General features: G+C 50.8%; 1 protein-coding gene across 5 annotated transcripts in view; it reads left to right on the plus strand.

Moving 5' to 3' along the window:
* ADAMTSL3 (ADAMTS like 3) overlaps positions 1–15,662 on the plus strand; it is a 258,020-nt gene continuing 242,358 nt past the window's right edge. For 2 of the 5 annotated variants that reach the window (XM_036931908.2, XM_057494777.1), the window contains exons 1-2: positions 140–769; positions 2,043–2,144. In XM_036931908.2, the coding sequence (XP_036787803.2) occupies positions 2,046–2,144 (99 nt within the window). In that variant the 5' untranslated portion in view covers positions 140–769; positions 2,043–2,045. The other 3 variants (XM_057494774.1, XM_057494772.1, XM_057494773.1) reach the window with 3 other exon arrangements.

The raw sequence follows: 15,662 nt of genomic DNA on the forward strand, positions 1-15,662 counted from the left end.
TATTTCTCTTCACCTCCAGAACAGAAGTCCACAAGGAAATGGGCCCCAAACACCAGGCCTGGGCACCCGCAATCGGGGCAGCTAAGGGGCTCGCTGTGGCCCACGCGCGGCTCCCGAGAAGCGGGACCAGGTACCCGGCGAAGGGGCGCCCCCGGCAGCCCCCGGGCCCTGGCAGGGCGTCCGCGCGGGGGGCGAGCTCCCGCGGGTCCCGGCCCGGTACTGTCTGCGCCCGGCCGCCGAGGCCGAGCGGCGCGGGCCGGCAGGGGCCCCGCGTCCGCCTTGGGGGCCGCCGGCGGGAGCGCTCCGGGCGGGAGGGGACGGCAGCCCCGCGCCCCGGCTCCGGCGAGGGGGGCGCCCGGCTGGCTCGCGGCGCGCGGCCCTTTGCCCGGCGCGGCGTCGGCAGCCCGCTCCCGGCCCAGCGCCTGGCGGCCGGCCCGGCCCGGGGAGTGGCTTCCAGGAAGCGGGCGGAGGGCGCTCCCGCCGCGTCCCGCCGTCGCCGAGCTCGGGTCCCCGCTCGGGCGCAGCGCGCGGGCAGGGAGGCGGCGGGCGCCCGGGCGCGCCGTGCACTTGCCGGGCGGCGCAGGTGGCGGCGCGCGCCCTCCGCCCTGGGTCCCGGCCAGCGCCGCGCGGCGCCCGGAGGGGCGGGGCGGTCCGGCCCCATTTAACTCCGCGGCGGCGGCGGCGGGAGGCCGGCGTCGGGGGCGGTCGGGGGCCCGAGGTCCGCGCGGTGCTGGCGGGCGGCACGGCCTGGACGCGGCTGCGGCGCCAGGTGGGTCGCGGGTCGGAGCCCCGGGGCTGCGGGCGGGGCTTCCCCCTCCGGCCCGAGGCTCGGGACGGGGGCGCCTCTCGGCGCGGGGACCTCGGCTCGGCACGGCCCGCGGCGGGCGGGAAGCCTCCGGGAGCGGCTCCGGGGCCCCGCGGGCGGGCGGAGGGCGCCCCGGATCGCGGGGGGCCACTCCTGGGTTGGGGGGGGTGTCGGGGCAGAAACCGGGCTGACAGCAGACGGGCGCCTGAGCGTCCGAAGGGCCGGCCGGCTGGCGACTGGGTGGCGAGCGCCAGGGCGCCGGGGCTGTGGCGGCGCGCCCCGTGGGGAGTGGGCGCTGGGCGAGGGGCGCCCGTCCCGTCCCGGTCCCCGCCGCCCCGCTGCAGCCCGCCCGCCGCCGCAGGTCGGACACGGCCGCACAGTTGCGGATCGCATTAGGGCAGGCCCGTGATGCTTCCTCCAGATGGAGAGAGGCCCCCGGCCCGCCCCCGGACACCGGCTCCGCCACGGCGCCCGCGGGGCGAGGCGAGGCGAGGGGCGGGCGTGAGCCCCGCTTCTCCAGTCTCTCTCAACCCGATTCCCCTGTAAACTGCCGGGAGTCCCCCGAGGACACCCCCGCTGGCCGCAGAGGGCCTCTGCAGTTTCCCCCTCAGCTTCTATGGGGAAGTTGTGCCCGGCTGGCCCTGGGCACTGTCCTCCCGTATCTCAGCGCTCAGGCCTCGCTGGCTGCAGGTCTGGGGCTCGGGGGACGCACAGCGTCATCTGGAGGCAGGCCGTGAACCCTCCGGAGACGGAGCGTCCCAGCCCTCGAATACTCACTCACTTGCTGTGTTACCTTAGGCAGGTCTCTTCCCCTCTCTGGGGTGAATTAGTGGATCTCAGACTCACTTTTGCCTGCAAATAGCAGAAGCTGGCAGGTGCCCTCGCCCTTGGCCCTGTGCAGGCTCTGTGAGTCAGATGCCCGTAGCCACACCCTGAGACTGACAAATGGGCTGGGAGGTGGTTGGTGCAGAGAGCGCTGGCTCAGCCTCTGCAGGGCTATGTGGGCTGCACGCTGGAGGCAGGGCCCGCTGCCTTCCTGACCTTGACGTGGACTCACCCTAAAGACAGCCCAGAAAGCCTGTACCCTGTAGTAGGTAACCCCATTCTGGACCAGTACAGACCTCACCAAGACGTTGTGGGGGGCTCAGGGTTCCCTCCCTGTGATTGGTCTGTTCAGTTAGGGATGCTGTCCCTGGGGCCAGGGCTGGTTGGAAACCAACTCTTTTCTCTTTCATAGGCTATGAGTGAGACTCCCAGGAGACTGGACCCCATGGCTTCCTGGAAGATCCCCTGGGGACTGCTGGCGTGGATGGTTTTCATGGGCTCTGCCCCCCTGCAGGTAACAGGGAAGGGAAGAGGAACGGTAGCATCTCTCTGGTCTCTTAGGAGCGTTATTCCAGTGTTATTCTGATTTCTTATTCGTTATTCCAAAGAGGTGCTATGACTAGGGCTAATCCTATGCCAAGGAGAATCTAATTTTCCTTCTCATCTTCAGCAAGTGGCATTTCTGGGTGACTTAGCTGTGAGGATGACCCAGGTCCCTCGGGTCTTCTCTGAGTCCTGAGCAGGGCCTTGATACCACTGTGGACCCTACGGGCCAGCAACGACCTGGGGGCTGTGATGGGCCCTGTCTTTTTGTCTAGAAGCAGCTCTCAGCGTGTACCTACTAGAGGTGGGGCTGCTGGAGGCCAGGACAGTGAGTGGACAGAGCCCAGGCTCCGGCCTTGGTTCAGCCACTAAGTAAGTACTCTGAGTCTCATTGAATCAGCACCTGTCATGCTGCTTTGCAGTCCTTTCTTCAGGCTCCTGTTTCTCCCGCTAGTCCAGGAGGACCCCGTTCCGTCTATGGCACCCTCATTTGCCTGGGGTGCAGACTCAGGAGTGAAGGGAGCATTGCCTGAGCAGAAACAGTTGTGGGGAGAGTGGCAGAGTGGATGCACATGCTCCCCCTGCTAGGAGCACCCTGCCCTCCATTTCAGCTGATCGTGGCCAAGTGGGAACACATGTCTGGCACTGCCAGCTCTTCCAGGTTGTCAAGAGAGCTGGATCATCCTGATCTCCTGGGAAATCTCCCAGTTTTTAAAGCATTGAAAGCCAGACTGCCACCTGAATTTAGCCAAGTAGTTCATAACCCCAGATGTAAGGGGCAGAGCACACCTCAGTCCTGTACCCTGAGGGCGGCTGCTGGCCCGTGTAGTGCCTTGTGGGAATTGGAGCGTGTGAACTCAGATGATGCCCTGTGTGACCCCTGGGGTCTAGCATAGGGCCCGGCACTGAGTAGGAGCTTTAAAGTCTGTCAACTGAGCATGCGCCCATGGATAAAGAGATACATCCTAGGGTAGATTAGACGTATCTGCCTTCGTCTTCACTCTCTTGGACTCTTGTTTCTAAGCACTGCATCAGCTCCAATGCCCCGTAATTCTTGTGAACTCAGGAAAACAGATTAGCCAGGCACACCTTCCCATCATCCCCTATGATTGGTGGGGTCCCATGATTACATTTTAATAGCTACCTTTTGTTAAAATGAAACTTCAGCATTTTCAGGGTTATTTTAGGGTTTCTGTGGTCAGCGAAGTGGAGTGTTGGACACGAAAGGGTGGACACTTGAGTTTCCATCCCATCGGCAGATCCGGGACAGACTATGGGAGCTTCAGAGATTTGTTCTTGGTCGAATGGGGCTGAGGCTTCCAGGCTCAGTGTTCATTTTGTCCTCTTTCACCCTATAAAACTTGAATGTGCTTTGAGGCAGTTGTTAATCTTTGGCCAAAGGCAGTGTTTGCCCAGCTTGAGTTGCTCACGGACCTCTTGGATTTCCGTGTCTGTGCGCCTCTGGCAGTTGTTGCCATGTACGGGGTGGCGAGCGCAGAAGATCATAAAGGGAGGTGTCAGCCCAGCCGTCTTCACTGTCCAGACCGACCGCTGTTCAAATCCCAGCTCCACCCCTTGGTTAACCGTCATACGGACGCCTCCACCTCTGTGTCCACGTCTGTAGGGAGGTGGCGTCCACCTCATCTGACTGGAGGCGTTAATCCATGACCAAGTGGAAAAAGTCAGAGAAAAACAGGGCATCGGGCACGCGTGCCATCAATGGCTGCTCTGCCGTGGCTGCTGCTCAGTGTGAGGGGCTTGAAGCTATTTCTCCTGTGGAACTGCGGGGGGCACCCAGGACGCATCAGCGCGGGAAAGAAGCTCCCAGGAGGCTACAGGGGTGGGTCCCGCGGGTGAGCGCAGGCCTGGCCAGAGCAGTCCCACCGTGGGCCCCAGGAGGATGTCTGGGGAAGGGGAGGGCGGCCCTGGGACCCCGCCCATGGGCTGGGCATGTGCTCATCTCCATAGGGCCAGCGGGGGTTTGATGCCCAGTTTAAACCCGCAGGGCCTTGGGTTTTGGGGTCTGGGGCCTGAGCTGTCCATTAGTGTCTCCCTTGCCTCATAAACGCCGCCACCTGGTGGCTAGTTGAGAACCAGGAGATGCGTGAGGCTGAGCCTCCAGGAGTGGGGGCTGTGCCCACCAATTCAATGAAAACTAGATTTTCTGTATTAAATAAGCTAAAGACACAGGTCACCATGATGTACGGCAGCGCGAACCCCGCGGTCGGCGGCCTTGGGTCTTTCTAGCTGGTCTTGACCGCCGCTGGGGGTGCTCACTGCCCCCCGACCCAGGGGCGGCAAAGACCACCCAGGCTGTCCTGCGGGCCCTGGCGGCTTCCCATTGCTCAGGCTCTCGCCTCAGGGACCCTGGGCGTCCCTCTTCTGACCTTCATGGAGCGGGGCTGGCCCACTGGGGCGTGCACATGGCGGCAGCCACGGCGCCCACCTAGGGCAGGCTCCCTTCCGTTGGGAGAGGCCCAGGCAATGCAAGGTCTGGATGCCCCACTCGATTTAAAGCTCACCTGCTTCTGTCTAGTCTCGGCTCGACACGTGTCTCCTGAAGTGGGCTCGTGCCGGGGTCCCGTCTCTTCTCAGCGGAACCGGCGGTGCAGACTGGCCAGGGGACACCACTTCCTTTTAGTTGTTCTGGGCTGGAGGCAAGGGGCCGGGAGGCTGAGAGCAGAGTGGGCCACAGCGCCTCACTTCCCGGCTGCCTCTCTCTGCGCTTGCCCTTCCTGGGGTGTCCGGCCTCCCCGCCCTCTGGATGGCATGCGGGAGCCCCTCAGAGGGTGCCGAGGTGCCTGTCTTTCCCGAAGCAGGAGGCCCAGCTCTGGCTTGCCTCGTGCCGCTGGGGTCTTGTTGCCCAACAGGCGGCTGGTGCGTGGGGGGCTGTCAGGCCGGTGTAAACCCAGCTCCCCTTAGAGCTGTCCCCTCGATCTGTAGGGAATGCTGCATCCCTGCTGGGCAGACAGCGGGGGCAAAAGGCTGCCCAGCGCTGCCTGTGTCCTGCCCCCTCCCTTCTCTTCCCCATTCCTGGCTCTGGGAGGCCCGGGACAGATCGGAAAATCCAGTGTAAGAAAATGTCCATGTGGGGAGTGCAGCGCCATTCTCTCCTTACAGGCACCCTGGTTTCTACGAGTGATTCTCTGCAGGGCATCCTGGCCCTCCTCCTCAGGGCCGGGGCGGGAGTGAGGTGGTGGCCAGTGGTACCAGGACGTGGGCGCTGAGGCAGGCCCAGCGTGTGCTGGCTTCTCTTCAGAGGGGCCCTTAGCTCCTCTTTGTCGTCAGCTCGGGCCCCTAAAATCCCTGGCTCTGGCGCTGGGACAGGCCCACTGAACACTTCGATTCTAGAAGGAGACCTGCTGGCCCTGGTCCTGGGCTGGTGCTGGTCCCGGCGGCAGCTCCGGCCTCGGCGACCGATCTCAGGGGCTCTGGTCTGATGTTTTGGGAATCTTTATTTTAGGTGGTTCTCGGCGGCCTCAGCTGTTCTCTCCGCCGTTGTTTCTGGTCTTCCTCAGTCACTCTGGTTTGCCAGTTCTGCCCCTGGGGCTGGTGCTGGGCTCAGCGGCTCTGGATACCTCGGTGGTTCTGGCGTTGGTGGCATTTCTGACTCGGTGGCTGTCATTTGCTGGAGGCTCTGGCCTTTGTGGCAGTGTTTCCCCTCTGACACCATAAACATTAATCCCAACCTTTAGCTTTGGCTCCGTCTCCTTTATGTCAGAGGGCAGACTCCAAGCGTGGCTGGTGGCTGTGAGGTCCAGCATCAGGTGGTGGCCTGGGTCAGTTTCCTGGTCACTGAATGGGGTCCCACGTGAGCAATGGTCAGAGGTACGTGAACACTTGTATTCACCCTATTCAGTAGCTCCTTATGTTGCCCATCATTATGGCTGGACCTTTGTTTTTCTGCATCCTTTTCATCGGCTGCTTTCTTTCTGCATCTTCTCCGTAGCTTCTGACCACCCTTCCTCAGAATTCTCCACCTGAGTTTGTGGCACCTCTCCTGCTGCTCCCTACCCAGGGAAGAGGTGTAAGAGACCGACAATCATTTGGTTGAACACATTGCTGTTGCCTGGCATTCTGTGTCTAGAGACCACCAGCAGAGAACCAGGCAAATAAAGCATTTAATTTGTAAAAAAAATAGAAGATAAATGAAAGGAAAATAAAAACTATTTGCCTTAGTACTGCCACCCAGTACTAAGTATTAACATTTTCCTGTGTGATCTTCCGGACTTGTTCTATGCATGAATGCGATGCGATTACACGTATGTGCTTTGATAAATGGCATCAAGCTAAACTAAACATACTATTTATGCATCATTTTTTTCAGTCACTATATCAGGAGCACCTTTCTGTGTCAGTAACCAGGCGACGGCCGTGTCATCTGTAACGGTGGTGTCCCTTGTACTTACAGGTACACCACGGCACCAAAATCTGTTCAAACACGTGCTTCCTGTGTCAGACGTGTGGGCCGCTTCTGGGATGGTTGGGGCCCTTGTGTTTGCTGTCAGCCAACTGTAACCAACATCGTATGCTCCCTTCTTTGCCCACTTACTTGATTATTTCCTTAGAAATAGTCTCATCTCTGGCCCTTTTCAAAAGCCACTCAGTCCCAGAGTTCTGCCCTTTGCGCTCTTTCTCTTGCCATCAGCTCTCCCTGGGCGGCCCCGATCCTGCTCTGTTCTTCCTCCAGAGGCCCCTGCTGGGCTGCATCTCAGGAGGACCCGGGTCTCACGATGCAGATGTTCAAATTTAGGCTTTCGATGTTCTCTTCAAATAGGCTTGAATGTGCCCTGAAAAGGTAGAAAGTTGTATATTATTTTACATTAACTGCTAAATGTAAACATTGAAAATAAAACAATTCTGATTGCTCTGTTTTGATCTCTCTCCTTGCCTTTCCCTCTCTTGCCCTCTCCTTCTTGATGGCCTCTCCGAAGTGGAGGAGGCCCACATCCCTGAGAGGCTCTGCCTGCCTCCGTCATGAGCTGTAGATCAGTATATCCCCGAGCTCTGGCCCGCCTCTGCCAGGACGTCCCCGAGGGGCTCAAGTACAAGAGCCCCTAAAAGGAAGTCCTCTTGGCCCCACCCTGCCCATCTCAGGGCCCAGATGCTCCATTGTCTAGTCATTGAGCTCGAATCCCAGGACCCTTCCAGAAGCCTGCTTCTCTGTTGCCCCTGCCCGCTACCCATTCGGCCTCTGCCTTCCATTTGCTTCATCTCAGAAATGCCTCAGATCTGTTTCCTCCTCCATTAACATTGCTACCGTATGTTTGAAGAGTCGGGTATATGGCAGCATGGGGTCTGAAATAAAGGTGGACAGTCTGGCTACGCGGGGAAGCACCTTGACAAGAATGCAACAGCGAATAAGCAAATAATAAAGAGGACTTTATTGAGAGGGCAGCGTGCAGGCCTGGGGGCACTGGTCAGGAGGGGATGGGGCACCATTAAGACTCTGTTGATCCTGGGGACGCACTTGTGCAAAGGATGGCGGAGAGACTGCTGGCATGCGTCCAGGGGTGTCATGACGACACCTTGGACCCACTTCATGAGGGCGTGTGGGCGGGAGTTAGTCGTAGACAAAGGATGTGAGTGTGGAAACTGTCTTGGAACCTGAAGGGGTAGAACTTGACAAGTGGCTGTATGTGTTTTGAGAGGGAAGAACTGAAGGTTATTTCAGGTTTGGAACAAGTTTTAGGGGCACATGGAGGTGAAAATTCATGCTGATCTTATGGAATGGTTGGTTATATTTGAAGGAGCAGTTTTGGGGGAAGATGTGGACTGCAGGTGAAGCATTGTAGGGTCCTCTCTGAGAGGGAAACAAGATCATTGGCAGTTTTTCTGAGCAAAGTGAACATTCCAGCATGTATGTGCTCCAAAGGGAGCATGCAGGAGAAAGGGAGGAATTAAAGATGCAAGAGGAAAAAACCAATTATAGGTAATTGTTCCATGGCAGAAAAAAAGTAGGCAGTGGTCTCCCATTGCATTGCTAATGGATCTTAAAGCACCAGAGCTAACATCCTGTGGAAACCACATTTCAAGGTTTATAATTGTGATTGCTCTCAGTTTATTTTTACAAAGATGCTCATTTCCATAAATAGCATGGAAGCATAAAGCAATTTCCTTTCCAAGTATTTTATGCAATTACCTTCTGGAATTTGTCAGCACTGAACAACTCCAGCCAATGTATGCTGTAAATTATGTGCTCAAATACTCAGAAATGCATTTGTTCTGCAAGCCTTCCTTTACAAATATAATAGCATTTTATTTTGAAATAAGTTTTAAAAAAGGAAGTATAACTCTGTTTTACTAATAAAAACTCATTTATGGTATTGAAGGACTCTATAAATTCTCTTCACTCTGTTTTGAAATGTCCACTTTTTCTTCCTGATTGAAAAACATAAAACATATTCATTCTGAAAAATGTGTAAAATACAGGGAAGGACGAATATGAAGAAAATCAATTTTAGCTTACCAATCGTTAGGATTTTATGTATTTCTATATTTCTAATATTCTTCTTAGAATATTAACAGACATGTGTCTTTTAAAAAGTGATGACACTATATTTTGATCATAACTCATTAAAGATTTAACAATATGGGGAAGATTTCTACATGTCATTAAGTATTTTTTCTGTAATAATATTTAATGTATTCATAGTATTACATCAATTAGACATGCTATACTTTGTAACTTTTCTGATTTACAGTAAATTCTTTACTGCTGATCATTTAGGTGAATCAGTTTTTTTTTGGAAATTATAAATATGCTTGCAGGTCCTTCGTTGCTCACGTTTGTGATTATTTTCTTTGAATACATTTCTAGAAAAATTTGCTGAGGCATAATATCAATATGTGCTCTTCATAATATTTGGAAATATAAGATTTAAGGAAATCTTAGTAGTGAAAGATTCTTAAAAATACTTTAGGTCAATTTTATTACTGCTTTTTTGTAAGGTCTCCTTAAGACACTAAAATAGAATAACATTCATCTTCATATTCTTGCCTGTTTTCCTTCTGAGAATTTCTTATTAATCTGTAAGTGATCTTTATATATGAAGAATACTAACCTTTTCTCTTTAATGTGTTGCAGATCATTTTCCCAATTTGTCACTAATATTTCATTTTTATTCAGGTTTTCAATATGCTGACATTTCAGTTTTTCAAGTAGCCTGCTTAGGAGTTTCTCAAAAGCTTTTTGCCTTTGCATCATGTTTACAAATAACCTCATAGTAAAAGAAAATATGCATACATCTATGTCTTCTTCTAGTCTTTTATTTCTTTTCAAACATTAAAACTTTGATTTTAGAATATATTTAGTGAATTAATCTGTCAGTCTCTTCCTGTGTTAATACCATACTTTTAAGGTTACTATAGCTTTGTGACATGTTTAGTATCTACTAAGACAAAACCTCTCTTCGTTATTGTAGTTTGACTAGCCCTGAAGGTCTTTAAAATTATTTGGTCAAGTTCTACGAATAAAAATCCTGTGGTTTTAAATCGCTTTTGGCATAATGGAGGGGTCACAGGAGTTCTTTATCTTAAAAAAATAAACAAACATAAAACTAACAAGAAACAGAACAAAGGTTATGTCCAATGAAGCAAGGAATTGGCCCTGTGAAGTCTCAGTCTGAGTCCGAGAGAAACCTGAAGGCTGACATGTGTCTCCTTGGGTTGTGAGCAGATTTCCCTAAGGATGACAGTCACAAATTGTGCCACTATATAAACTTTGGGTAAGAACAATGAAATTGGGGGCCCTGATGGGACCTGAAAGAAGTGAGTATTATCCTCAAAGAGGCCTACTTTGACACCAAAAATGGCAAGGGACATAGTTGAAGGGGAAAACTGTGGACACAGGATTTTTATCGTCGAGGTGTACAACCTAACTTCAGCTGCAGAGGGCGAGGGCGGAGGTGGGCTGGGAGAAGGTGGTGGGGAGGGAGCGGTGCTTCCAGAGCAAGGAGCTGTGGATTAAGGGGGTTTCTTGAGCACCTCACTGACATTGGAATGTTGGAAATACAAGGAAGGGTGGTTCTAGAGAAGAGGAAAGAGCATATTTAGGAAGAGGATGAGCCAGGTAACAAAGCAGAACTGAAGCTCTGGACAGGGTTCATTCCTCGTTGCATCCTCGTGTCCTCTTCATGCTGTTCTTCAGCCAACGGCTGATCCCATTAGAACAACAAAATAAACGCAATCAGATAAGCAGTTGGGAACATGCTAGATGTAATGTGTGTTCTACAAGATGAAACAGAGACCAATGATAACAGAAAAGACAATGTAAAGGAGGTCCAACATATGTATAGTTAGTCTTTCTTAAAAAAATTCAACAGTATAATTAAAGAAAAGTTTCCTCATTCTTTTCCTTCAAGTCTTTGTAGATATCGATTCGGTACCTTTTAGCATTGAGTGTTTCTGAAGAGAGCTTTGGCCAGTCTGATTTTTTCCCTTGAATGTGTCTCACTTCTTCTGTCATGATACCTCCATGATTTCTTCATTATTCTGAAGTTCTATATTTTCATCTGGGTAGGATATAAATAGTTTTTGTGTAAATAAATTTTTATGTTTCTAAGTGTGTGCCTGTGTGTTTCAAGAGAGGTGTTTTTTTTAAAACGTGGTCTCAAATCTGCAGTGTTTCTATTGTTTATCTTCGCCATTCTTTCCTGAGCTCATTTTTCCCTGTTGTCTTAAAGTGTTTTTATTAAACTCTTGTATATGTACCTGAGCTTTTTAAAAGAGAGATCAGGTTGTCTGTAATTTATTTGTGATTTTTTTTGAGTAATTTACCCAGGGATTCATCTTCCTTGACTATATTTGCTTATGTTTCTGTTTTTAAATATCTGTGTGCATCGATCTTCTGAGGATTCTGTTTTGATGGGGGTTTTCTCTTTAAGGGGCCTCTGCCGCACATGTCTGTCATCCTTGGTTAGGCCAGCAGGCTGGCCAGGGCACGTTCTTCTCCTGGTGGTGACAGGGACACACGAGAGCAAGGGTCTTTCTTGTACATTCTGCCTCCGCTAGCATCCCATTGGTCAAGGCAACTTGCGTAGCTGAAGTTAGGGGGCAGGGAAGTACCCTTACCTATGAGACCAGAGCAAGTTATGGGGTCAGGCCAAAGTCACTGGAGTTGGCAAGTTTTCTTCTCCCATAGAGATTATGTACTGTGCGTGTGCATGTGTGGTGGGGGAGGTTAGGGGTGGGAGTGAATATTTTTGAATAATAATCTAATCTAATATAGCACAGCCAGGCTTTTTTATTGAGACAGAATCGCTCCAGAGAGCATGCTTTAATCACGATACTCACACCATCCTCATACCATAGTCATAAATTAATATTAGTTGAATTGGGAAGAGTCAGTACTGATGAGGAATGGCAGGCAGGTGTCACTTTGTGAGGTTAAGCCAGCTTTACTCCATGAGCTAAATGTTTGAAAGAGATGGGGAGGCTCTGATACCTTCCTTACTATTTAACTCATAACCTTAACTCTAATTCTAAACTTTAGTCTGTAACGAGTAGAAATCTAGAAATGGATTCCTCTCAACCCCCTAAGTTCAGTGTCACTTGAACTTTCTGACTGTGACCCACAGGAATCGTCTATGTGCATGTATATGTGTTCGTATTACTGGAACTAATGTTTCAAGAAACAATGCTTTTCCTTTCTGTGAGAGCTTCTCTGTGATACTTGGTTTTTTGTTCATTCCATTCCAACTGATTCCAAGAACAGATGGCTGGTTATGATCTAATAAATTAATTTCATGACCCACTAATGGGCTGTATTTACAGTTTGAAACAACACTGCCCATTTTCTGTCAACTCTTGTGTGTACTGATAATCATTTTCTGATATTTGGCTGGAGGGACGGGTCAGCAAATGAGACTCCTAGCACAACTCCCATTCTGGTCGGCCTTTGCGGAGGGCAGTCCAGTCTTGGGGTAGTGTGTGCCCCCACTGAACCATCTGTGGCCGATGGTGTATGTGAGAAGCTGTGATTCCCAGTGTGCTTGGGTGTCAGGGTCTTTCAAAGCCGTCTGCACGATCATATTCTTTCACTCTGCCGACCTATTAACATGATGAATCATATTAATACTTTTCCTAAAAGTGAATCATCCTTGTGTTCCTGGCATTAACTGTACTTGGCCAAGATATTGTCTTTTAAATATTCAGCTGGATTTGGTCTGCAAACATTTTGTTGAAAAGTGCTACCTCTGTATTCTTAACTAATGTAGGTTAGTACTATAGTTTTCAGGTTTTTCTGCTAAGATTTTTGTTAACTTCATAAAATGGATTGAAGCATTTTCCACCATCTTTCCTTTTCAGGATCTGTTTTAAAAACAGGAAAACCTTATCCATGAAGGTTTGCAAGAATTTGATAGTAAAATAAATAGGGCATAGGACTTTTTTGGGAGAATGGTTATTTGACACCATTTTATATGATTATTGGGTTACTCAGGTTTTCTCCCTCTTTCATCAATTTTGGTAATTTGCCTTTTCCTAGAAACCTTCTATTACATCAAAAGCTAAAGATTTTGTAGGACAGAGTGAAGGGAAGTATTTTGTCATTAAAACTATTTTAAAAATATTTTGCTGCAGGTTCTGATATATTTTTTTCTCCAGAGAAAGCAGGCTTTGAAGTTCTAAGTTTTGAAATGCTTGATTTTAAGTGCTTAATTTCATGAGTGTTGCAAGGATATTTGATCATATGACATTTTTGTAAATTTCCATGGATGGTCGACAGTAAAGTATATTCTCTGTGTTGGGGAGTGTTGTTCTGTTTCCCCAGGTCTTTACTGGTCCTTTCCATCCCCTTTCTGCTCACCCCGACACTAATGACCACCTAGCCCTAGGGGACAGCAATCACTCGCTCTCTTTATTTTTTCTTGTCTCCTGCTTACCTTTGTTCTCAGGAACTCACTTTCCATGGAGAGCTCCCCTGGCTGTTTCTGTGAACAGTGGCATTTATCTTCTTAAGGGGAATCATGGGCCCAGCAGTCCAGACATTCAAAACTCTCACCCCTTAAAATCCAGACAGAAGTGACCGCCTTGGCTGCCAGAGCAGGGAGCTCAGAGGGTCAGTGTAGCTCCTTGAGGGGTGCATCTGAGACTGTTACAAAGTGGATGAGCTGTGAGTGTGGAATTTGTGAAAAGAGAGGCTCATACGTGTTCAAAGTCCAGAAACGAGGAGCCAGTGAGTAGGCGGGCAGATGAAATCACAAGCAAAACTTGCCGGCACGCAGCGGGACGCGGGAGACGGGCTCCAGGAGGCGTTGGCAAGGAGAGAGCCTGCCAGCATCTTTCTCTGGGGCGCAGGCGGGGCCCGGGGAGCCCCTCTTCCCACGTGATGTGGCCCTCCGTGAGGCTGGGGACCGTCTTCGTCTTCCCAGGCGCGTTTATGGGGCTGCGGATCGAACCTGGAGGTGGGAGGAAACCGGCCTGAGAGTGCGGGCTGCCTGCCCTCCTGTGCGTTAGGTTGCCCATTGGTCAGCAATAATTTGGGGTCAACGTCTACTCAGGTTGACAAGAGAAGGGGACCCTGAGGGCTGGGCAGAGTGATGCAGGTCCAGGGTCCTGTGGCTGCCCCAGCAATTCCTTGCAGAGCAAACACTTCCTACTGAGAATGCAGAGCCTCTTTCCCCGGGACCAAGGGTCAGTGGGCCGATAGCAGCAAAACTCCCTCCCCCAGGGGCCTCCGATGGAAGCAGACCCTCGCAGACCCCGGGCAGGCCTCCGCCTCGCACCCCAGGGCAGGCCCTGTGGCCTTGCCTCTCGGAGGTAGCCCTTCGAGCCCTCTTCCCATCCTTGGGAGGTCCAGCACGTGGCAGGCATCATGGGTCACTGCTTCGGGGCCGGAGCGCCCGTGCTGCACGCTCTGTAAACCCTCTGGGATGCAGAGGAAGATGTGAGCAGCTTCCGTGCTGAGAGCCAGGAAAGCGTCTGGTGCGCAGAGCAGGAAGGAGCGCGTGGAGTGGCAGCTGCCGCGCTCTGGCAGGCGCTGTCCAGGCCCTGACGTGAGGACGCTGTTTACCCGGGTGGTGCCCATTGTGCACCTGGCTGATGCCTGCGGATGCCCGATGGCTCCTTAGCAACGTTCATAGCAACCAGACCCTTGAAGAGACAGATGAAGGATTTGGGGTCCGGGGGTGTGTGGAGAAGAGCCCCACCCACACTGTGGGATGACCTAGCCACAGCTTAATCAGTAGAAGTAGTAGAGGCACCTGCACATCCTGGACGCACACAGAGCGACACAGGTGTACTGTTGGTGCGGACTCCGTCCTTCCTCAGTGGGGCGCTGGTGCGCCGGTGCGCCCTCGGCTGTGACAGGCCAAGTATCTCTGTCCTTGATGGCCTCATTGCTGATTTTTTTCTATGTGGATTCTGACCCTCTTTGACGCCCACCCCAGGACACAAGGTGTTTCAAGTAAGCCTTGGCCCCCAAGGTTCTTCCTCGGCCAGCCCTCAAGTTGTATCCCGGATGATGTTAGCAGTGTTTTCCACCCTAGGAATAACCAAGGGAAGCTTGGCCTTTAAAAGATGCATGATACACAAGACAGAGGCATCTTTTTTTTAACTGTCATGTGCAAGTACTTAGTGAGCTCAGAGCCCTGTTTTGTAATAAGACTGCGGGATTAGTACGTAATTCTGAGATTTAATTAACAAATCCATTGACTGACTATCCCTGATGAGGTCAAGAAAGAAAGTGATCTTAATGGTAAGAGACTAGGTTGGCAGTAGAAGTGTAAACAGAGTCCTAAAACGTGCTCAGCACTTAGAATCAGAGACCCTTCCCTGCCCTCTCTTAGTACACGCAAAGGAGTTTTCACCTCTTTGGTATGCTAGAATTCCCTTTAGGGGATTCTGAAACTGGTCTGAAAGTATTTTCTCCTGGTCTGTAGTTTGATTTTTTGAATCTTCTTAATTGGGACCTTTGGCAGAACAAAAGTTTTAAAAGTTTGAGAAGGTCCAATTTATCAGTATTTTTCCTTTGTGGATCATGCTTGTGGGTGTCATAGCTAAGAATACTTTCCCTAGGTCTTGAAGATTTTTCTCCTATGTTTTCTTCTAAAAGTTTTATATTTTTACATTTTATGTTTAAATTTGTGGTCCATTTTGAATTATCTTTTGCAGAAAGTGTGAGGTTAGGGACAAACTTCATTTGCCTGTGGCTGTCCAATTGTTCCAGCGCCATCTATTGAAAAGACTAAGCTTCTTTCATTGAATTACTTTTGCTTCTTTGGCAATAACCAAGCGTGGGTATAGTTCCGGACTATTTTGTTGCATGGATCTGTGTATCTATCCCTCTTCCAGTACCATGCTATCTTTTTTACTGAGCTATAGAGTAACTATTAAAATGAGGTCAGGGATTTCTCCCACTTTATTCTTTATCAAAATTATTTTAGCTACTCCAGTTCCTTTGCACTTCCATATAGATTTTTGAATAAGCTAGTATATATATATATATATATATATATATATATTTATAAAAACTTGGAATTTTGATAGG

The sequence above is a fragment of the Manis pentadactyla genome, chromosome 18 (genome assembly GCF_030020395.1).
Source record: "Manis pentadactyla isolate mManPen7 chromosome 18, mManPen7.hap1, whole genome shotgun sequence".
In the NCBI taxonomy this organism is placed as follows: Eukaryota; Metazoa; Chordata; class Mammalia; order Pholidota; family Manidae; genus Manis; species Manis pentadactyla.